Genomic DNA, 23,540 nt, shown 5'->3' on the forward strand with positions numbered 1-23,540 from the left:
ATGGAGAAATGGGAGGCTCAGGAAGGTTACAGGGACCACGACGGCGAGCGGGGGAAAATTACAGTGACTGCGAAGGGTTTAAATAGGGAAAAAGGGGTGAAAACAGGATCATTTGTTACCACGATCATTGTGAATTCAGAGCTTTGAGAGTGACTTTTGAGAGGAGCGAGCAACGGTCAGGATGCCAGTACCAGTTGCTAAGCACCATTTTGAGCGAGTATGTCGGTTTCAGCGGCCAGACGACTACGGACTAGCAGTACGCAAATGTGAAATTTTAATTTTTATGCATTTTTGATATTTTTTTGCTGAGTCTAAGTTGAGTCGGAACAATAGCGATGAAACTATGTTTTGGCGCTATTGTCCAATTCACTAGCGCTACTGTGCCGCAATGGCACTATTGAGGTGCTGTTTGAGTGCTATGGAGTACTTAATTGAGCGCTTTTGTGCTTAATCAGCACTGCTGTCATGTTGTTGTAGTGCTTTTGCATTTTTAGGACTTTTGGATAGTTGATTGAGCACTTTTGTTAGGGTTTTAGCACTATTGTTTAGAAACTAGCGCTTTTGTTTGCAAAATAGCGCTTTTGCTTTAGGATAAAATAGATGCCCCAGTTTGCATGAATAAAAATCTCCTGATGCCAATGATGGATGGATAGGGAGGTGAAGTGAGAGTTGTTTTGAACCCTAGCAGCCTGATGAGACTTAGGTCATTAGGATAAATGCCTGTTGAAGTCTAGGTGTGCCATGATTGCTTACCTGTTGAGACCTGAAGATACTTGATCAAAGTATCTATTGATAGTCTTAGGTTTAAACTTAAGAAAATTTGAAAATAAAACAACTAATGAGGAGTGAATGATGCCTGTGTGTAGGAGGATCTATGTTTGGTGCATTTATGTGAGAGACATCCGGTGACATAGGGGTTGCAGGATCGACTGACAAAGGCCAAGATCGATTGTATAGCCGCAACGAGATTATATGATATGATGCACATGCCTATGATTTGGATGAATCACGGATTAATTATAGCATTAGTAGAGCAGTGGCACAACGAGATGTGCACCTTTCACCTGGCACAGGGGGAGATGACAGTGACCCTGAAGGATGTGTGGCGTATCCTAGACACATTCCGATTCGGGGGAGTTGGTGACATATGACAGATCCTGGGGGACTCTTGCAGTTCAGAGGTTCTTCGATGAGGATGTTTTCATTGATGATGGCAACATTGCTTGGGAGGAGATAGCTGCTTTATATGAGCCGTTACCAGCAGTAGTATCCAGCATTATGGGGGGATTGCTATGTCTTGATAAGCGCTCTCATGGTCTAGCCATTAGATGGGGATAGGTGACAGAGTAGATGATCATAGAGAGGACCCGATTCGCCTAGGGGCCGTGCATGCTGGCATACCTTTATTAGGAGCTACATGAGATGGTATACTGTGGGAGGGGCTCCTTAGTAGTAGGAGTGACGCTGCTACATATCTAGGCGTGGGAGCATCTACCAGTGACTCGACCAGTGAGCCTTAGGTTCCGTGTAGTGGATCAGCCCTATATGTTTATGTATAGCGACATGATGATTCAGTCCCACCTAGGGAAGTTAGAGTGGTGGCGGTGGGCATTAGATGATTTGGATGCGGTTATATGGAGACCATACCTAGAGTGCAAGCCCTGGGAGGATGATGCAGAGGCACTGCCTTATGTGTTCATGACCCGATTCCTCATTGGGAGGACCTCGTATCATGCAGAGAGACAGGTGCCCAGGAGAGTCCTGAGACAATTTAGGTGGCGACAGCGGTTACCGAGTGGATCAGGGGAGTATGCTTGAGTGATACGAGAGAGATACATATGGGGGCCAGTGCTGTCGTATGACTAGGCACTGGCCAAGTTTCGGATGTTGCAGGTGAGACCTTGAGACATATGATCGAGGGTCGTGGATGCAGTGGTATCAGAGGAGTACACGCAGTACCCAGTGGCGCATCCAATTCTACGGATATCTGATCTAGTAGAGCCGGTGCTCGAGTTTGAGGATGAGAGGGGACGGAGATGGAGGAGGGGAGGAGGTCGAGGACTGATAGCAGGTGTAGGAGGGAGAGGAGATGGTGGAGATGGAGGAGGAGGTGGTGGAGGAGGAGGTGGTGGAGGAGGAGGTGGGTTGGGGAGTTGGATTCAGCAGAGAGGGAGAGGTAGATTGCCACTATGGATATCATAGGGACCATTGATGCAGGGAGAAGTGAGATTGGGTGGGAGAGGGATGGAGAGGGAGATACCAATGGAGAGAGGGGAGGGAGCCACTAGAGAGGGACATACTGGTGAGGCAGATATGGAGACAAGAGAGGGATCAGGTGGAGATGTGTGGGAGCGATTGATAGTTCATTTGCAGTCTCGACTTGAGACATCTAATGCACAGGTGGAGGAGTTGGAGGCAGAGGTGGTAGCCAGGGATGTGTAGCTATTTTCATGGGAGTTAGAGCTGACTGTAGTGCTACAGGAGAGGGATAGTGCAGTGGAGAGATTAGCAGAGCTGTAGGAGAGAGTCTGGGTTGGAGTAGGAGCACAGGGGCCTATGGGGGAGGTGATGAGGGAGATGCGGCGAGCACAGGCTGAGATAGAGTACTAGCGGGGGTTATATGAGCAGGTGGTACCATCTAGTCAACAAGCACTGAGCTATTCACAAATGCGACAGGCTAGATCAGAGCGATCACAGAGGATGCAGAGTAGTGGGGATGTGATGGGTCCTCTATGGAGAGACAGGTCAAGGGGTCCAAGAGCTAGTGGGGGATTGATGGGGCCTCCATGGAGAGATGGATCAGATGGTGCAGGGACCAGTGGGGGAGCAGGTGGCGATGGTGGTACAGCAGCTGGTCAGAGTGGCATCTGAGAGAGCATTTTTGCATATATGTATTGTATCAGTGTTATTTTTGGACTGTATCTTGGATGGCTCTTGGTAGCCAACTTTGTAGACTTCATTGTACTCTGATATATGAGATGATATATATGAGGAGATCCCAGTTTTGATGATATGCATTTGATATGTATGGATGTTATGTAGGATGGTGATTGTATGATTTTATTGCTTAGATGGATATGTGTATATGTATGCATTTATGAGATGATTCCTATATGCATATTTTTATGATGATTTATGATGTTCGATACTAATATATGAATGCAGGTTTATACATGTATGCATGTTTTTATTTGATGTGATGCTTCATGTATGTAATGCCATGATGCTAATGTATGCTTATGATGAGTTATGAACAGGATTTTGGTGTTTCCTATTTTTGATGTAATGATGTTAATGTAATGAATGAATGATTTATGTATGGATATGCATCTAGATGTTGTTAGATGAATGCAATATAGATAAACAAAATGGAAAGTACAAATGTTTATATGATGATGCCTAAATGAATGTATATGTATAATGGATATATAAAATGATATGAACCAATGTTTGGAGACAAATGGATTTATGATTTCTAAATGCCTTAATATGATTATGTAGAAATGATAATGTTATGATAATACAACTTATGGTTTTAATAACTGCACCTTAATGCAATTAAAAAGGGATAATGAATGCAATGTAAATGAATCCCAAAAATAAGCATAATAAGATACTTAATAATGGATGAATGAATGCACCTTTTAACTAATGAATAGATAAATGAATGTATGCAATGATAAATGATAAAGGATAATGAAATGATAATGGATAACTGACACTAAATGAATGCATAATAAATGGTTTAATATAATCAAGGATAATTTGATCATATGAATGAGTCTAATTTATTTATGATTATGCAATGATGCAAATGATTTAATGAAGACTAATGTCAATAAGCTAAATGAACTATATGAAATTTAATGAAAATGACATGAATGTACTTAATGCAAAATGCAACTAAATGTAATGATGATACGATCCTGAGGAAGGCAAGGTTTTTGAGACTTGGCATGATGCATTGATGATGTATCAGAGTACTCGGCCGTGATTGTATCCAAGACCAACTCAATTTTCACATAATTGTTCATTTTAACCTTGCTCACATTTGCATATAAATCATACATATGAATGAGTGAATGGATGGGTGATATGCAACGGAATGCAATATATAAACAGATGAGATGAAATGACGATCCATAGTGCTCTATTTTCATCATTGAGCTTTAAAATGTTGGAAGAGAATACAAGCACCTTGACATAATGATTCAAGATGACTTGAGTATTTCTTACATGGATTTTGATATAGCAAGTTAATACAAACAACTTGATATAAGGGTCAAGTCGACCAGAGTATTGCTTGCGAAATAGACAAGGATCATCTCCATTCATGCATGACTTGGATTGTCTTCCTTGATCTTGAATTGATCATATCCTGAGACAAGTTCATACCGTAATAAGAAACAAAAACCTTTATCCAATTGGATGAGGAGGAACCAAAAAAGGAGCATTGTTCTTGTAAGCAAACAATATGTACATAAAGAATAAAGAATATGGATCCTTAGTAATGGTTCATGCTCATATGGTCGAGGTATACGCTGTAGTCAACAAGCCGTAGTGATCTATGACTCCATTTTGCATAAGATCATGTAGCTTAGTGAACTTCCCACATAGACACCATTTGTTTTTTCCCCATAACTTCATTAGAATAATGCACAGACGACACACAAACAATGCGAAAAGAACCTGATATATATAAACGAATGGGTTACTTTACTAATCAACCAAGTATTTGATAGCTTAACACATAATTTTCTTGTCAAAGAAAATGTCACATTGTCTTTGTTTTGGTAAGGAAGGATGCATCCTTGTTTGAAGACAGTTTGATTGTTGATGTCGATTGTTTTGGTCAGTTTGAGAAGTGATCATCGTGTGAGGATTTTTTCAATGTTTGTTTGGTATCTGCGTGGACGAGTATGTACAATGTGTTGCCATGTTTTTGTGTGATTTTCAATGTTTTCTGATGTTTTTGGATTTTGAATTGTTTTGAATATTTTTGAATTTTGTGAGATAGTTTTGAATGAAGAAATTTAATGAATCACAAGATAATGTAGAATCCACTTCCATCAATAGGTTAAGGGCATTGCCCCGAATTCTTAGACATGACTATAAAAAAGTGGGATGAGGGATGCATGTAGTACTTTTTGGGATTTGTAGATTTATAACAAGCCATGGTGGTAGATGTGATCGCAACAAGTTTGAAAGATAATGGATCCATAACCTTTTACGAGTGGCGCTTGTTTGCCAGGTTTTCACCATCGTACTTACCCAAGGTGCCACCGGAGTGGTTGTTCATCGTTTGGATGCATGATTTTTCTTTACTCTTTTGATGTTTTTGTATTTTCTTCAGGTCATTTATCTGGATGTTTTTGGTATTTTTGCCAGTATATATGGGAGCCTGATGCTCTTTGCAGCTTATGTGTAAAACCATTTGAGGTGCATGCTGTTGATCGGATCTGCTAGTGGTTCGCCTTCTGAAGTGGCCAACTGATATGCCCCGGACCCAAATACAGTAGTGACAACATATGGACCCAGCCAATTTGATTCAAACTTTCCTTGATGTTCTTGGTTTGGTTGGTTACGAGGATTTTCTTGGAGAAGAAGATCACCTACCTCGAATGTATGAGGTCTAACTCGATGATTATAGCTTCTGCTCATGTGCTACTGATAGGCCTTAAGGTGGTTGTATGCAGCTTGTCGCTTCTCATCAAGTAGCTCCAGGTCCTAAAGGCGTGAGACTCTGTATGCTTCATCATCTATCAGATGATGCAAGGAAACCCGTAGTGATGGTATCTTGACCTCAATAGGTAGAATAGCTTCGGCACCATAGACCAATGAGTAGGGAGTTGCGCCTGTAGGGGTTCGAATGCTAGTTCGATATGCCCATAGTGCTGGATTCAATTGAACATGCCAATCATGATCGGCATCATTGACTGTCTTCTTTAGGATCCTTAATATGTTTTTATTCGATGCTTTAGCCTGACCATTGCCTTGTGGGTAATAAGGAGTGGAAAAGCAGTGTTGGATGTGAAATTTCTCACAGAGTTCATGGACATCCTAATTTTTGAAAGGAAGCCCGTTATCTGTGATGATGGACATGGGTACACCATACCGGAAGATGATGTAATCGAGGATGAATGAGGCGATCTGCTTGCCGATAACTTGGGTAAGTGGAATAGCTTCGATCCACTTTGTGAAATATTCGGTGGCAGTAATAATGAATTTATGGCCATTAGATGAAGATGGATGGATTTTTCCCACAAGGTCAAGGCCCCATTGACAAAAAGGCCATGGTGTTGTGACTGGTTGCAGTTTCTGTGCCGGTGCATGCATTAGGTCGCCATGAACTTGGCATTTCTTGTACTTCTTGACAAAGGAGTAGGAGTCTTTTTCCATAGATGGCCAATAGTATCCATTGCGTAGGAGTTTCTTGGCTAATGATGGACCACTTGTATGAGTTCTACATATTCCTTCATGTACCTCTTCCAAGGCCTTTGTTATCTCATCTTGTTTCGGACATCGAAGGAGAGTACCATCAAGACTGTGTCTGTATAGGGTTTCGGCAATAATGGTATATCGAGCAGTTTGGCGAATGAAGGTTTTACGTTGGTTATTTGATTGGTTAGGAGGAATGGTGTGATTGCGAAGATAGGTGTAGAATTCACCGTACCATGGGGATTTGGAACAGACAAGGCGACATATCATCTCAGATTCAGGGATATCATAAGTGGGGATCCAAAGTTGTTCTACCAAGAACTCATAGCATGTTGAATTCTGTGGAAGATCTAGGTGAGATGCGATGGTAGCCATAGCGTCAGTAGCTCGATTCTGATCTCTTGGTATCTGCTCAAAGGTAATTATAGTAAATGATGCCTTTAGATTGTCCACCATTTGCTTATATGGCATGAGTTTATCATCCTTGGTCTGATATTCATCTATTGCTTGTCAAATGACCAGTTGTGAGTCGCCATATACTTGTAGTTCTTGTAATTTCCATTGTATAGCTAGCCTGAGTCCTGTGATCAAGGCCTCATACTCTGCCATGTTGTTGGTGCATGGAAATGTGAGCCTGTAAGACTTTGGGATGCTGTCACCTTGAGGTGTGATAAACAGAATGCTTGCCCCCGAGCCATGCCTAGTGTATGAACCATCAAAGTATAGTTTCCATGGTTGTGTTGTTGTGATCATGAATATCTCTTCATCTGGAAAATTGGAAATGAGAGGATGATCACCTATGAGTGGTGCATCGGCCAATTGATTTGCAATGACCTACCCTTTGATAGCCTTCCTGTCCACATACTCGATATCGAATTCACTTAGAATCATCACCCATTTGGCCAAGTGGCCTATCAATGCTTCTTTGCTGAGTAAATACTTGAGTGGATCAATCTTTGCAATGAGTTGTACCTTGTGTGTTAACAGATAGTGCCTTAGTTTAGTGGCTGCCAAGATTACTTCTAGGCAAGCTCGCTCAATAGGTGTGTAATTGAGTTCATAGCCAGCCAGTGTGCAAGAGATGTAGTAAACAACACATTCTTTCCCTTCTGCATTATGTTGTGCCAGTAGTACACCCAATGCGGTACTTGTTGCGGATATATAGAGTAACAATGGTCTACTTGGATCTAGTGGGATCAGCAATGGTGTATTCATGAGATAGTCTTTAAGTGTTTGGAATGCTTGCTGGCATCTAGCATCCCATTGAAAGTGGATGTTCTTATGTAATAGGTGTGTAAAAGGATGACACTTATCTGCTAGTTGTGTAATGAATCTTCGGATGGATTGTAGCCATCCTTGCAATGTCCTTAGTTGACTGATGTTCTTTGGTGGTGGCATCTCCATGATTGCTTTTACCTTTGCTTGAGACAATGTATCCTAGAAGCTTCCCGAAGGTTACTCCAAAGACACATTTCTTTGGGTTGAGTCGAACATGGTATTGTTCCAGTCTATCAAATATTTTATCTAATATGTCGAGATGACCTTCTCTAGTGAGTGATTTTGCTAGTAAGTCATCAACATAATCTTCCACCATAGTATGCATCATGTCATGGAAGATGGTGGTCATTGCTCTTTGATAGGTTGCTCCTGCATTCTTGAGGCCGAAAGGCATTACATTCCAACAATATGTGCCCCATGGACATGTGAAGGCTGTCTTATGTTGGTCCTCTAGTGCGATCTTTATTTGATTGTATCCTGAAAAACCATCCATGAGTGAAAGCATGGCATGTCCTGCTGTTAGGTCTACTATGATGTCGATATTTGGTAGGGGGAAGTCATCCTTAGGACATGCCTTATTTAGATCTCTGAAGTCGGTACAAATGCAGATGCCCCCTTTTGGTTTGCCAACAGGCACAATGTTGGAGATCCAATTTGCATAATCAATTCGTCTAATGAAACCAACATCTAGGAGTTTCTTGAGTTCTGTTTTGACTAGCACTGCAATCTGAGGATGCATTTTACGAAGCTTCTACTTGACAGGTTTGGCTCCTTTTTCTATGGTGAGGTGATGCATGACTAAATCAGGATCAAGCCCAGGCATGTCTGCATATGACCATGCAAAGTTGATCTGACGCTTTTGAAAGAACTCTATAAATTTAGGCTATTCCTTTGGAGTGAGAAGAGATGCCAGATGTATGATGTGAGGATTTTCAGGAGTCACCACATTGTTTTCTTTGGTTTCCTCGATGAGAATCATTGATCATTCTTGTTGTGTACTAGCAGGGAGAATGTCAAACCCTTCATCCTCAGGCACCTTAGAGAGGTTTTCACCGTTGGATATGCTCTTTCTTTTTACTTTTGTCGAATCAAACAGTGCCACGGTGTGGTTTTCACTAGAAGATCCATGTTTTATTGTTATATTTTTGCAGTTGAAAGGTTTGGCATTTGCCCTGAAGTATGATGTGCTATTAAGTTCTATGACGAATCCAGCTTTGTGATCCCTACTTGGTAGGTTATCCCATAATTCCAAAAAGTCAATGATGGCCTCATCATTTTGGAAGAGGTCAAGACATGGAGGATTTGATTGGTTCCATTCGATGAGTTTAGGATGGATAATGGGCATTACTTCATCGATTAGGTTGAGTTCATTAGAGGTATTAGTGAGGGTTAAGACGTTATGGTGAAGGTCATTGATGGTACTCTCCCTGTCAGAATCAGGTGTAGGATGAGACGTAGGGTCTGTGGAAGATGTTTCTAGCTTAGGAACCCAAGAATTCTTTATCTATGCTTCTTCATAAACAGGGATGTCTTTGCATGGTGGAGGTATTGATGTGTCTTCCTCCTCTGAAGTATTAAGCTGAATGGAATCAAATTCCCATTCATGTGAGTCGGTCTCTGAATCACTTTCCAGCATCCGATTACTATACCATACTGGGATGTCCTTTGAGTTAAACATTGCAGGTGTGATCGGTTGATGTACCTTTGTAGATGAAATGATTGGTGCTGCAGGAAGGATGATGGGGATCAATGAATCCGATACGGGGAGTACCAATAGTGTTGACTCAGTTGCTTCTGTTGGAACTGCGAGTGTTGTAGATATTGCTATAGATTCTGATATAGTTGTTATTGGTAATGGTGCTATTGATGTTATTGCTGCTGCTGATGGGATTATGAGTTTGCTTGGTGAGATGATTGGCTTTGTAGATGGTTGTGTTGGGATTTTGAGCCTCAGTGGGGCAGGTGCGATTGTGTTTGATGCTGCTTTGATAATGAAAGGTGTCCTCTTTGCAATAGGCTGGTATAGTGGTTTGCTGGGTTTTCCTTTGAATCTGAGTTTAGGAAAGATCTCCTTTTCAAAGCCTAGGCCTGTATTACCTTTGGGCTTTAATTCCGGCAGTAGAGGTTCATGTCATCCTTATTTGCAATATCCCAAAGCACTCTGACCATCATACCCCATTCTTTGAATAATGAGGAGGCCTTTGCCATATTGATCCGTAGGAAGCATAGCTTGCGGTATATCAATGGTGATGGGATCTTTATAGATCCATTCCACTAAGTCCTCATCTTGGGTTTCTTCTTCTTGACTCTTTCCAAGGATGAAAGGCGTCAAAGCACATGCTGGCGTGATCAGTGGTTGCTGGAGTAACTGCTACGGTTTACCATGTGTTCTAGGAGAAGTGGGAATTTGTCCCACACAAAAGAGTTGACTCAAGTTGTATTCCCCAAGACCTTCCTCTGCTATTTTCATTTTAAGCTTTTCTTGCTTGGGTATAGTGGTTTTCAAACTGGCCAGAGAGGCGGGACTTATATATGATGTGGAGGAAATGGCTTCTCTATTATTAGGAACGGTAATCTCTGGTTGATGGCTGATATTATGACAGTATGCAAAGGGATTTGCATCGCCCAGGATTGTGATCTCTACACCATTATGTGGGAACTTGATACATTGATGGTAGGTAGATGGAACGACTTGCATGGCATGTATCCAAGGTCTTCCTAACAATAGATTGTATGGTAGAGGAAGGTCCAGAACCTGACAGATGATGTGCTTTACCACAGGGCCCACTTAGATTGGTAGTACCACAACTCCTTTGGAGGAATGTTCTGCATCATCATAGGCTTTGATTGTGATCTTCTTGCGAGGATCCACTAATTCTATTGTGTATCCCAAAACTGTGACCAATTGTAGTATACAAATATTGAGGCCTGCTCCATTATCAATCAAGACTTGCTTGATCCTGTGCTGGTTCATGAAGCCTTCAATGTGTAGCAAAGTGTTATGAGGTTGCTGGAAGGAAGAGTTGTCACTTTCGGAAAAAGTGAGACAAGGTGATGACTTTGGACTTCCAACCATGGCTTGAAATTGGTCTATATTCAGGTTTGCAGGGACTGACATCTCTTGGAGAGCTTGATCCAAGATTGTTTTATGAGATGGCAATAGGCGTAATAGCTCTAAAATGAATATAAGCATGGGCGTTTTATCTAATTGCTCCACAAGATTGTACTGCTTTGGTATGGAGGTGGTGCCTTGTGGAGCTACCTTTATGGTAACCATGCCACGACGTGTAACAACATTGCAATTGGAGTTGGTGTTTTTGATGGTTATAGTTGCAACTTGTTCACTGGCATCATACGGGTGATTTACATTATAATTATACGCGGCCTGCGTATAATCCGTGGTATCAGTGCCTCTCCTGGAAGTGGAATGACCCCTTTGATCTTGTGATGGAAGTGGACTTTTGAACATCAGATGATCATTATTTGTTGTTTTTGGGTCATGTCCTTCAATTTCAATTTCTCCTCAGTCAATAAGATCCTGAATAAGATCTTTCAATCGGTGACAATTACTTGTCTTGTGTCCTCTCCCTTGGTGGAAATCACAGTGTTTAGTATCTCTCCACCATGCAAGTTTGACCTAAGGCTCATAGTTCGATGTTTTAGGTAGAGTGACCAAATTTTGAGAAATGAGTTGTCGCAATACTATTTCAATGGATTCCCCTAAGGGAGTGTATGTTCGTTTTTGTTTTTGCTGACGAGGTCTAGGTTCATCGTGAGATGTGATGCGACCTTGATTTGAAGGAACATTTGTGTTATTCTACGGTGGAGGATTCTATCCTACAAACTGAACCATAGGTTGTGCACTTTTGATAGTCCTAGCATCCACAACCCCATCATTGACGATATTCTTGTTTTTGTTCCAGAAGTTTGGTTTATCACTATTGAAGCATGGGCAAGGACTATCCTTTGGTTCATTATAGATTTTGATAAGTCCTCTCTTGATGAGGGCCCGCTCACATTTCAAACCCTTGGTGATCATATCATTAAAAGAGTCCGTGTCTTTGACATCCAGGTGAAATTTCATTTCTTCGTTTAAGTTGGAAATGAATATTTTCACTAGTTCTTGTTCAGGTAACTGAAGAGAATAATTTACCTGGTTTTTGTTTAGTGTTGCACAAATCAGCCATGGTGATGTCGCGTTCAATGTTATGAGAGTAATGAGCTAGGAACTTTTGGATGAGTTCTTCAAATGTTCTAATGCCACCTGGTAGTCGAGAAAACCATGATGTGGTTGATCCTCCCAAGCTTTGGGGAAAAAGGCACATTAGGTATGTGTCTTCATATGCCACTTCGAGACAAGCAGAATGAAATTCTCTAACATGATCACGAGGATCTCCCTTTCCTCTATATTTTTCGAATTTGGGTGTTTCAAATCTTCGTGGAAAGGGTGGCATATAAATATTCCTATCAAAATGATAGGGACAAATGTCATTGAGTGAGAATTGGTTAGTCTTGACACCACTATGAAGTTGTTGGGCGAGATTCTCGACTTGTTGCTGCAACATCTCCTTTTCATTTGGAGGAGGAGGTGGTGGGTTACCTCCAGGAATGTTATATCTGATGGGATCTCTACCTCTTTCATCTTCATGGCGACTTTGTCGTTCCGATGCTTGTCTTTATTAGGCAAGATCAAAGTCAGAGGGGAGTTTTGCTCCTTCTTGAGCGAGCTTTAAAAAGTGAGCATCCACATTTCTCCTAAGTATTTCGTCAAAAAGTCTATTAAAGAGAGGGTTATGCTGGGCCCTTTCTATTGTTGCAGGAGTGGGAGTACTTGGATTTTCGTCATTTGCATTTCATCCAAGTGCTTCTTGAAATTCATTGAGATTTTCCTCTTCTTCTTCAATTTCTTGTTGCCTTGACTGTGATCAGGTTTGGGCCATTTTGTTTACAAGCTTTTGTTGAAGTTGTGTGAAAATGATGATGAGTTGTTGATGAAATGAAATATTGATGGTTGGTGAATTGTGTTGCATGTAGATCTCTAGCACTTTTAAGGTAGATGTAACCGAAATTCCTTCTTTGAATTGCTTGTTTGTTTTTGATAAGGTTGAATGTGATAAGGTGTAGAGAAATTTGAGATGTGTTACAGATTTAAGTACCTAGTAATGAGAGGATTCACTCATGAACTAGTTTTAACTTGCATAGATGTGTCTCTTAGGATAAGCTTATCCTAGATGTAGAAACAATCTAAAAAGTGATGTGATGTATTTGATTCAAGCAATATCCAAAAAAGAGAACTTGGGACAAGAACCTCTTAATGTTTTGAGAGTTGGAACAGATTGATAATGAAGTGATGATGTGTGAATGAGATAATAGATGAAATGTTTTAACTTCAATAAAAGCTTTGTGTCACAAATGGAACAAACTCTGCCTCTTCCCTTTCAGGTGTTGGTGGCACTTCTCGAGCTATGTTGTATGTGATACAAATGTTTGGGAAAAAGTTGGGATTAATCTTGCCTCCTTGGTTTTTGTGATAACTCAAAGCTCTATATTGCATAAAAGCTCTACGGTTCAATGACTCTGAATCAAATTCGTTTGTTTTGCCTTGAAGGTAGAGACGCATGTGATGCAAAAAAACTCTATGAGAAACAAAGATTTGTCTATTTAGATAGAAGAATTTCCTCCTTTTGATCAAAGCGTTTGAGCTCAATGGTCTTCTTTTCAAGTTGATCTTCTAATGACGACTCTTCTTTCTCAAGATGTCAAGAATGGTCATAAAGTTTGATTCTTTTCTTTTTTTGTTTTTGATCTTTTGGTTGTTTTGAAAGATGCTTGGTTGGATGAACACTTGTGTTGTTTTTTGGATTTTTATGATGTTTCTTTGACAAGAAAACAAAGCAAGCACACAAACACAAGAATGTTGCCTTAGAGGCACAAATGAGTATGGGTCTAGATCAACCCAATCCTTGGACTTTTTATGACGCTTTCCTTTAAGTGTATTTTAGGTGTTTTCTTTCCAAAGCCTGTAGTCGACTCAATTTGCACTTGGTCTTGACTAACACGAAGACATTTCAAACACATTGTATCCCTAAGGTCAAATGGCCAGTTGTGATAAATTTAGCCCACATCTTGATATTTCTTTGACTTTGGTACTACATACCTTATGAATCCCGTCGTGGCAGGTAAGGATGTGATATACTAAGTCTTGCATGAGTATAACAAATAGACGATCCCTATGATGGGGAAGTCACCACTTTTATCAAGCCACATGTGACCTTTCAAAAAGCTATGTTTCTACTCAAGGAAATATGTATGGTGAGTATTTTGGGAGCAAAACCATCTATGCTCTTAAACTGAATTATATCTCAAATATTCTCAATCAATAGAATGGGTGGGCTACTACTTAAAGGCGTTTAGTCATTTTCGATGTCTTTGGACATAAGTTCATTCTATAGTGACTCACTTAAGAGCCTTGTAACTTGTGATGGGGCCCATTTGTCCTTTCGGCAAGTTACACTATAGGGACAACTATACCCAAGGCTACAGCTTTCACTCTCACCTGATTTCTATAGCAGCTTAAAGGATTTACCACGCGAGGTCATTCCCAAGAATGATGTGTCTCTTGGCAGGCCTCTCTTAAAAAGATAAAATTTTGAGTGTTACTAACACTTTTCTCTTGCACCTATGACCACGAAAGCTAAGGGAGAGGATAGTGTGTGTTAGAAGTAGGACCACTCGACCAACCTTTTTGCACAATTGTGCCAAGCACAAAATTCACTTGTTCTTTTTAATCCATCATCGCAATGTGTTCTAACTATTTGAAGATGTTTCTCCAACAATCATGATGTTCTTTTTAACTTCAAAGGCAAAGGTTTGAGTAAACTAGAATTTTGAAAATCCTGGTCAACTGAATTTGAAGCACGTATGCATGAAGGAAAATTGCTTTGCAAAAGTTTTAAATAAGTTGATTGTGTATTTTATGTGCACCAAAAATTGAAGTGTGGATTGTAAATATTTTAGTTTGATGCAATAAAATTGAAGTGTTGATTTTAAGCACCAAATAAAGTGTGTTTCCTAACTTGCAAGAAAACAAATTTTGTTTTGTTCAGTTTTAAGGCAACAAAAACAAGTGATCCTAACTGGAAAGCAAGGGAAAGTTTGTTTGTTCAATTTTTTAAAACACCAAAATAAAGTTTTTGAGTTTTAAAGATGTTGGCTTTAGATCTGCACAAAAAGAAAACAATTAGTAAAAACCAAACCTATGGTGGGCTTCCACAAGCCTAAGAATTTTCACTTTTTCTATTACAAGGTCTTTTTTTACAACGTTCTGTTACAATAGCGCTAGTCTGTGTTTAAACAGAAGCGCTATCTAACACAAACGTGCTAAAAGAATAAAATGTCCGAGAAGTCAAAAGCACTCAAACATGTTTAATAGCACCAGAACAGGGTCAAAAGTGCTCAAATAAAGTCAATAGCTCTAAACTTGGTACAATAGCGCTAGAACAACAAGTTGCAATAGCACTACAACGTGATCAATAGTGCTAAAGCGCAACTTGTGTGTCAATTTCAACAATGAAACATGTTAGTTGTCAAAAAAAATTGTGTTTTTAGGTGTTTGATTCACGTCGAGTTCACCAAATGATGCTTCTGCAAAATGGACAAGGTTAGCAAATGACAAACAACACAAGACACAAGAAATCGTTAGTGTTGTTTAACCAAAAACTAATCTAAGCAGGCATATCAAAAGAGATGCTAAGAACACGAAAGAATATTTAACTAAAGAAGCAAATATGATGAGGCATCTCCAAATGCCTCCTAACATGCTCTTGGCTCCTTCTCCTTTGTTCCTCTCCTCTCCAAGTTCCAAAATAGTGTAACTCTCAGCAACTTTTTGCACTATGGATGCTTATGGAGGATTGAGATTTTAGTATTTGCTCCAAATGTAAAATGAAAAGCTAAAATACTATATGCTATTAAAAATGATTGATTTTAACCAAAATAACAAGATATTATATTGCTATGCTAAATGCTCTCTTAAAATGCCAATAGGTTAAATGCATACAAGTTTTCAGGATATGGATTATGAAGAAATGGGCTCTATTTATAGGAAAAATGGAGCAATGGATGGTTGAGATTGAATAATTTCAACAAGGGTCAAGATTGAATGATTTGAGATCCATGTGAGGGCTTTCAACCCAATCCCAGGATGACAAGTGTCAATGTTAGATAGGCAGAGAGGAGAGGGAATAAGCATTAAATTCTTGACATGAATTTGAGAGTTAAGGTCAAGGTTAGGTTGAGTGAATAAATTCTTTATTCAAAGAATAAAGCTTTTATCTAATGGATAAACTCTTGTGCAAAGGCAAATGGGATAAACATGGTCAAAGCATTAAATGCTTGAGGAGACACATGAGTGTAAGTTGAAATAACCATAAATGGTTATGTAAGAGCCATTAATGGTCATGTAAGAGCCATTAATGGTCTTAGAAGACTTTGGAGGTTAAATTGTTGAACACACAAAGCATTTAATGCTTTTCAAAGACTTCGAAGTCTTTGAGAAGTGACTCCAAGTTGCTCAGGAATGTGACAATAATTAGGAGATGGATTACGTTAATTAAGAAGGGTTTAGAAGAATCTAGAAGGGGGTTTTAGGAATGCAAGTGGATTTGGTGGGTGAGGGAAAATAGGATTTTATTTAAAATAAATTAATTTATTTCAATAAATGTGTGCAAGTTGCATTTGTAGGAAAATGCAAGTGGGGGTGGATAATGATTTAAATAAATGTTTAATTTAATTTATTTAAAAGAGGAATAGGGCGATTTAATTAAATAAATAGATTTTATTCATTTAATTGATTGGAATTTGATTTAATGAATTAATTAAAATAAATTGAATAATTTATTTAATTAATAGAAGAATGTTTGGAGATGAATTAATTAAATATTAATTTAATTAACTGATGGCTAGTGGATTTTTTATCAAATAAATAGCAAATATTCATTTAATTAAACTGGATAGATTTATGTGACTACAATTACCATTAGGTTTTCTAAACATAATAAAAATTAGATGACCCTAGTTGACATTGAAGATCAATGACTACAAGTCAAATATAGTGGACAAAGATGTTGCCTATTTGTTTAGTCCTTTCACTATTTCTGAAAAATACTAAATACATAAAATTTTAAATGCTTCTGGTAAGTAAAACTAGGCACACTAAATAGTAAGATTATAGATTCTCCATTTTCAGACTAGGATACCTGTGTAGTCATGTGCTGGGAATATCTTAAAGTTTTCTATAGAGATGCTTCTTTGGGTCATGGAGCTAAAAATATGGATTGATTTGGAATCTCTTAGATCCTGCTTCCTAATGACTCATTCAAGCAATTTTTTTATGAAGCATCATGTGCTAACCCAACACAATCAAGATGTGGTTGTGTAATTAGAGATCGTGAAGGATGCATTAGGAAAGCAATCAAAATGTTTCCCCCCCTGTTAAACATTATTTTTTGTAGAATAATGGTTGCTCCTAAGAGGTATCATGCTAACTAAACAATTAGGCATTAAGATACTCATCATTGAAGGTGATTCCGTAACCATCATTAATGCATGTAAGATGAGGAAAGACACCACCTATAAGTTTTCCCACATACTTAAGAAGGCTTTGGAAAACCTTGAGCTATTTGAATCTTATGAGGTTGTTCACACATACAGAGAAGGGAATAGGTTAGTTGACTTGTTGACTAATGAAAACTGTATTCAACCAATCAACTCAGACCTAGGCTTATTAGAAGCAAATGTAACTAGATTCCCAAACGTGAAGTAAATTCTACAGAAAGTCAAAGGAAAAACTTTAAAATTTTTAAATGCAGATGAAAAGACAAGAGGTGTGGATGGGCCCCCATTAAAATTATATCTTCCATCCCATTGCAAGCATGTTATTAGGTGCTTGAAATGAAAACATGGTTGCAAAAGAATAAAAAATCAACATGTTTTAAGGGGGCTTATCACAAGACCCAAGGGATGTTTGTAAAAGAACCTATCTTTTAAGGGGGCTTATGACAAGATCAAAGGGAGATGTCCATAAGAATTAAACTCAACTAAATTTTATTTGGTCCCACCAAATTTTTAATCCCCTAGCTCATCTTAGCACTAGTTTGAGGAGGTATCCAAGTGGTAGTTTGTTCTCAAGGATCCATCATCCTTGAGGTAGAAAATTTCCTTTGTTACAAATTCTTAGTTTAAGAGCATAAAATACTCATAATTGACTGACATTTTCTAGGCTTAATATGTTTCTTAAATCATGTTGTCACAGTAAGAATACACTTCTAATCTTAGAAGTATTGAACACTCAGAATTGACTAACATCCTCTAGACTTAATATATTGCTTAATGTGTGAGATTTAGAATTTCTCCCATCAGAGTTTGGCGAAGATGTAGGCAGTGTGAAAGCTCTCCCTCTATTTCAAAGGGTATGTAATTATTAAAAGACAATTGGTAAGGTTATTGAAGAAGCAAGGATTCCTCAGTCCTTTGTTTCTGCGAACTGTTTTGGGGCCCATATTTTGATTATCTTGTTCAACCTCAACGTAAACCACAATTAGAGGAATTTGTCATGTATGGCGATGGTATAACAAAAGGTATATAATATCAACTAGGGTTTAGTCACTAGCAGATATAAAAGAAACCATAGATCAATAACAGAAAAAATCAATAAGCCTTCAACATTAGAAAAAATCAATAAGCCATCAACATTATATAATATAGGTATATTTTTGTAGAGAAAAACAATACTCACATTAAATTTGAATGTAGTGTAGCAGTTTTTTTTTTTATATTAGAAGTCGAGAGTCCAAAACAAAGTTAGACCAAACGTTTATACAAGACTAGGGGATGGGGGACAAGGCCTGAACCAACAAAATGAGGAGCCAGAGAGAGGGTTATATACAATTATCTCTTATAACCAAAAAAGGAGACATATCAGAGTAAATCCCTATTGGAGAACCTCATCCAAGTCCTCCATCCATGTGGTCCAGCCTTGTTCTCCTTCCATCCAAACCACCTTCTTTCTTGCTAGGATCTGGGAGAACATCTCAATCCTGTTGAAGGGAGGGGGCCTGCTGTCCTGTAGATCCTTTATCAGTTTCTTCACTGCTTTGTCAAAGGAGACTTGGTTCTTGGCGAGCCTAGCCCATTCGTAGCCATCTTGCATCTCGTAGACAAACATGGTTAATCTGCCATCCTTTAGAAATCATAGAAGCTTGTTTCTCTCAAGGTTCATAAAAAAATAGACCTGCACAACAATTTTGTAATGTGTGAGTTTTTTAAAAAACTCAGTACGTTCCCTTGTAATACCTTGGAACTTCTCCTCATTTCTAAGTTTCCAAATAAACCAGAGAATGTAAGAAGATAAAATTTGCCACACTAGATTAGTAACCTTCCTCAATCCATGACTACCAGTTTTCAATTTAGAGGATGATGTTGCAGCTTTTACTATTAAGGTAGAAAACAACCCAAGAACATTAAACAAGTCAATGATTGATAGGCCATCAGGGAGCATTATTAGCTAGACTGAGGTTATATTTCTCTGGGAGAAGAAAACATGAACCACTTTAAAGAGAGTTTTCAGTTTTGTTCACATTCCAAATTCTCTAAATTCTTTCCTCTCATATTGAATAATTAATCATACTAATTTGCAAATTACATATATGTAGCTCTGCTCATCCCGATAATGTTCTTGTTTGTGTTTTGCACAAAGTATATGTGAAAGGTGACCAAACCAACTATGAACTAGGAGAAGAAGAGCTTAAGGTTTCAAAGCTCTTTCTCGATTACAAATACAATCTAATAAAAGAGGTTCTTGAGGCATCAGTCAATGCTCCCCATGATACAAAACTTACATGCTTTGCCTAAACCAAGTTTGGGAAATGTATACTGGTATAATTGCCAGACACAATATTTTATTTGTTAGAAAGAAGTAAGAATCAAATACATATCTAGGGAGAAACCATAGGTATTTGGGCTCCTCGAGACCTTAGCCCATAAGCATTGTCAGAATTCATGTGACCACCACAATAATAAGTACTTTTTATAATGTCTATATGAATTCATGTGACCACCATGCTACTAAGTACGTTTTATATTGTCTACAAACATTTTCATGTGACTGACATGTATTAAAGGAGGGGGATTAGTATGTGTGCATCTTAGTTTTGCACTTCTCAAAATATTATGTCTAAAATCGTTTTCAAGTGCATATGGTCAAATATGATGCAACATCAATAAACTATTTTGTAAGGGTGTCTAAAATTAGATAGCTTAAATCACACACACAACTTTTCTGTTATCATGTCATGGGAAAATAAACAAAAAGGGTAGGGAAGAGAGTATACAAGAGAAAACATATTCTATGGATAAAGCACCACACTATTTTCTACGCAGTTTCAAAGATGGATAGCATAGAAGTTTATTTAGGCTATTGTCATTTTGAAACATTAAATTTCAGATAGTGAAAGATATCAAGTTGACTGACAAATTATATTTAATCTTTGTTACTTAATGTAATGTTATTTGACGACATACCAAAATAATCTAGTGAAAGATTGAAAATTGTATGCAACAAATCTCAAAAGTAAGATTTAGAGCTGAAAACATCCATTATTAGAATTGTTGTAGAAAATTACAACAAAAGATTCCTTCCATATACAACGAGCATTAAAAGGTACTCTGACTCTAAAGCACACATGTACAATAAGCACTAAATTTTTCCTTGACTTCCAACACTGTAGTGTAGAAGAAGTATTAAAAAGAAAGGAACACATTGCAATATGAAGGCACTCTTAATGCTTAAATTCCATAGCAGAAGAAGAAAATATATAAACACTTGATCTTATGATGTGTTCAAGATTCCAAAGTGGTGGGTTACGGAAACATTTTCAATCTCATTTGAATAGAAGACATCCACATCAAAATAGGGCGAATTGGATAGCAATAGGATGTGGAAAATATCATGGATAGATAAGGGTGATGAACAAGTTGCCTTAGATATATGACAACTTTGTTCATCATTCAATTATTCATTCATATCACCATCTTTTTTTATAATTATCCAAATATTCATTACATCTAATTCAATTTGTAGGAAAAGAGGTAATATCAACTTCAAATATGCATACGAACTATTTGCAAGTAGAGATCCCCATCACTTTTATACTTTAATCAAATATTTAACATGTGGCCCATACTTTCAATGGACTTGATTTCATATTGAGTCCCAGAAATGTTATTATGTATCTAGAAATAAGAAATTTAGTAAAGCAAATAACAAAATAATGGAGATAATTTGAGCCTATAAACATGTTAGATCTATATTGATTTTGAAAAGATAGAATATACAAAAGTATTATAATATCTTATTCAAAGAAGAGCTTTACACAATGTTATATTTAATCTTGAAATGGACTACTGTACTCCTTTAGTGTACAAAATTTCTATGTTATTTTCACAATCTCTATAGACATTGCATGCATTTTGATGTGATTGTGAAGACATGAAACATACATGGCCCTCTAGATAGTGGACCATTATATCCCACCACCTCTTAAATTGGTGATGTGCAAATGCATTCCACTTGCTCTCGAATCAACAATCCTTATTAATATCTTTATATTGTGACCCATACTATCATTGGTGTAGCTCAAACATACTTTTACATTTGAATAACGCCTATGAGTGTAGAAATAGTAAAACTAGGACCCCACCCAACCTATCACCTTGGACCATGTCATAGTCTCCTATATTTCCATATGACATTGACCCCTCTGTGTTGTCCACACATTCAACCAAAAACTAATGGTGTCATTACACATTGCAAAATAATTTTTATTGCAAAATAGCCACCTTAATTTCTATCATTACCATTACATTTGCTAAACATAATAAAAATTAGGTGATTCTAGTTGACATTAAAGACCAATGACTACAAGTCAAATATAGTGGACAAAGGTGTTGCCTATTTGTTTAGTCGTTTCATTATTTAAAAAAAATACTAAATGCATAGAATTTAAATTGCTTTTGCTAAGTAAAACTAGGCACACCAAATAGTAAAATTATAGATTTTCCACTTTCAAAATGGGACACCTTGGTAATAAAGTGCTAGGAAGATCTTAAAGTCTACTATAGAGATGCTTCTTTGGGTCATAGAGCTCAAAAGATGGATCGATCTAGAATCTCTTGGATCATGTCTCCAAGTGACTTAGTTAAGCTATTTTTTTATGAAGCATCATGTGGTAACCCAACACAATTAAGATGTGCCTATGTAATTAGAGATCATGAAGAATGCATTAGGAAATCAATCACAATGAGTCCCTGCCCCTTGGAATAAATAGTTTTGTAGAAGCATTGGCGCTTTTAAGAGGTATCATGCTAACTAAAGAATTAGGAATTAAGATACTCATCATTGAAGGTGATTCTGTAGTCATCATTAATGAATGTAAGATGAGGAAAGACACCAACTAGAATTTTTTCCACATATTTCAAAAGGCTTTGGACAACCTTGAGCTATTTGATTATTATGAGGTTGTTCACACATATAGAGAAGGGAATAGGTTTTCTAACTAGTTGACTAATGAAAACTATATTCAACCCATGAACTCAGAACTAGTCTTATCAGAAGAAAATGTAACTAGATCCCAAACATGAAGGAAATTCTACAGAAAGTCATAGAAAAAAATTTCAACTTTTTAAATGCAGGTGACTGTCAATTGAATTCAGACGCAAAGACAAGAGGTATGGATGGGCCTGTATGGGCACCCATTAAAAATGTATTTGCCATCCCATTGCAATCACACCATTAGGTGCTTGTAATTAAAACATGATTCTCAAAGCATAAAATATCACCTATGTTTTATGGGGGCTTATCACAAGACCAAAGGGATGTCTGTAAAATCACCTATCTTTTAATGGGGCTTATTAAAAGAGAAAAGGGAAATGTCTTTAACAATTAAACTCAAATACACTTGAAGTGTTCCCACCAAATTTTTAATTCCCTAGCTCATCTTAGCACCATTTTGAGAAGGTATCAGAGGGATAGTTTGTTCTTAAGGATCCATCATCCTTGATGTAGTAAATTTCCTCCGTTAAAACTTCTAGGTTTAAAAGTGTTAAATATTTAAAATTGACTAACATTTTCTAGTCTTAATATGTTTCTTAATGCATGTTGGCATAGTAAGAATACACTTCTAAGTTTAAAATTATTGAACACTCAGAATTGACTAACATCCTCTAGACTTAATATGTTGCATAATGTGTGGGATTTATGATTTCTCCCATCAGAGTTTGGCTATGATGTAGGCAGGGTGAAAGGTCTCCCTCTATTTCAGAGGGTATGTGATGATAAAACGACAATCAGTAAGGTCATTGAAGAAGCAGGGATTCCTCATTCCTTTGTTTCTGCCAACTGTTTTGGGGCTTAGTTTGTGATTATCTTGTTCAACCTCAGTGCAAACCACACTTAGAGGAAGCTGTCATATATGGTGATGGTCTTACAAAAGGTATATAATATTAACTGGGCTTCAGTCACTAGCAGATATAAAAGGAACTACAGATCAATAATAGAAAAAATCAATAAGCCATCAACATTATATAATATAGGTATATTTTGGTAGAGAAAAACAGTATTGACATTAAATTTGAATGTTGTGTAGCAGTTTTCAATTTAGAGGATGATGTTGCAACTTTTATTATTATGGTAGCAAATGACTCAAGAACATTAAACAAGTCAGCGATTTATAGGTCACGAGGGAGCATTATAAGCTAGAGTGAGGTTG

At 37.8% G+C, this 23,540-nt stretch overlaps 1 protein-coding gene across 1 annotated transcript; it reads left to right on the forward strand.

Moving 5' to 3' along the window:
- On the forward strand, positions 1 to 23,186 carry LOC131856612 (uncharacterized). The gene is made up of 4 exons (XM_059208459.1): positions 1 to 76; positions 1,934 to 2,071; positions 9,535 to 9,678; positions 23,047 to 23,186. Exons 1-4 carry the CDS (start codon positions 1 to 3, stop codon positions 23,184 to 23,186), a joined length of 498 nt encoding a protein of 165 aa, XP_059064442.1.
- Positions 23,187 to 23,540: the final 354 nt, after the last annotated feature.

The sequence above is a fragment of the Cryptomeria japonica genome, chromosome 7, assembly GCF_030272615.1.
Source record: "Cryptomeria japonica chromosome 7, Sugi_1.0, whole genome shotgun sequence".
Taxonomy (NCBI): Eukaryota; Viridiplantae; Streptophyta; class Pinopsida; order Cupressales; family Cupressaceae; genus Cryptomeria; species Cryptomeria japonica.

Coding starts and splice junctions, on each gene's coding strand:
- LOC131856612 (XM_059208459.1), top strand. CDS start 1: ATGGAGAAATGGGAGGCTCAGGAAGGTTACAGGGACCACGACGGCGAG. Junction 2,072..9,534: donor AGGTCGAGGACTGATAGCAG/GTGTAGGAGGGA, acceptor CGAGTGTTGTAG/ATATTGCTATAGATTCTGAT. Junction 9,679..23,046: donor TTTGAGCCTCAGTGGGGCAG/GTGCGATTGTGT, acceptor TTCTCCCATCAG/AGTTTGGCTATGATGTAGGC.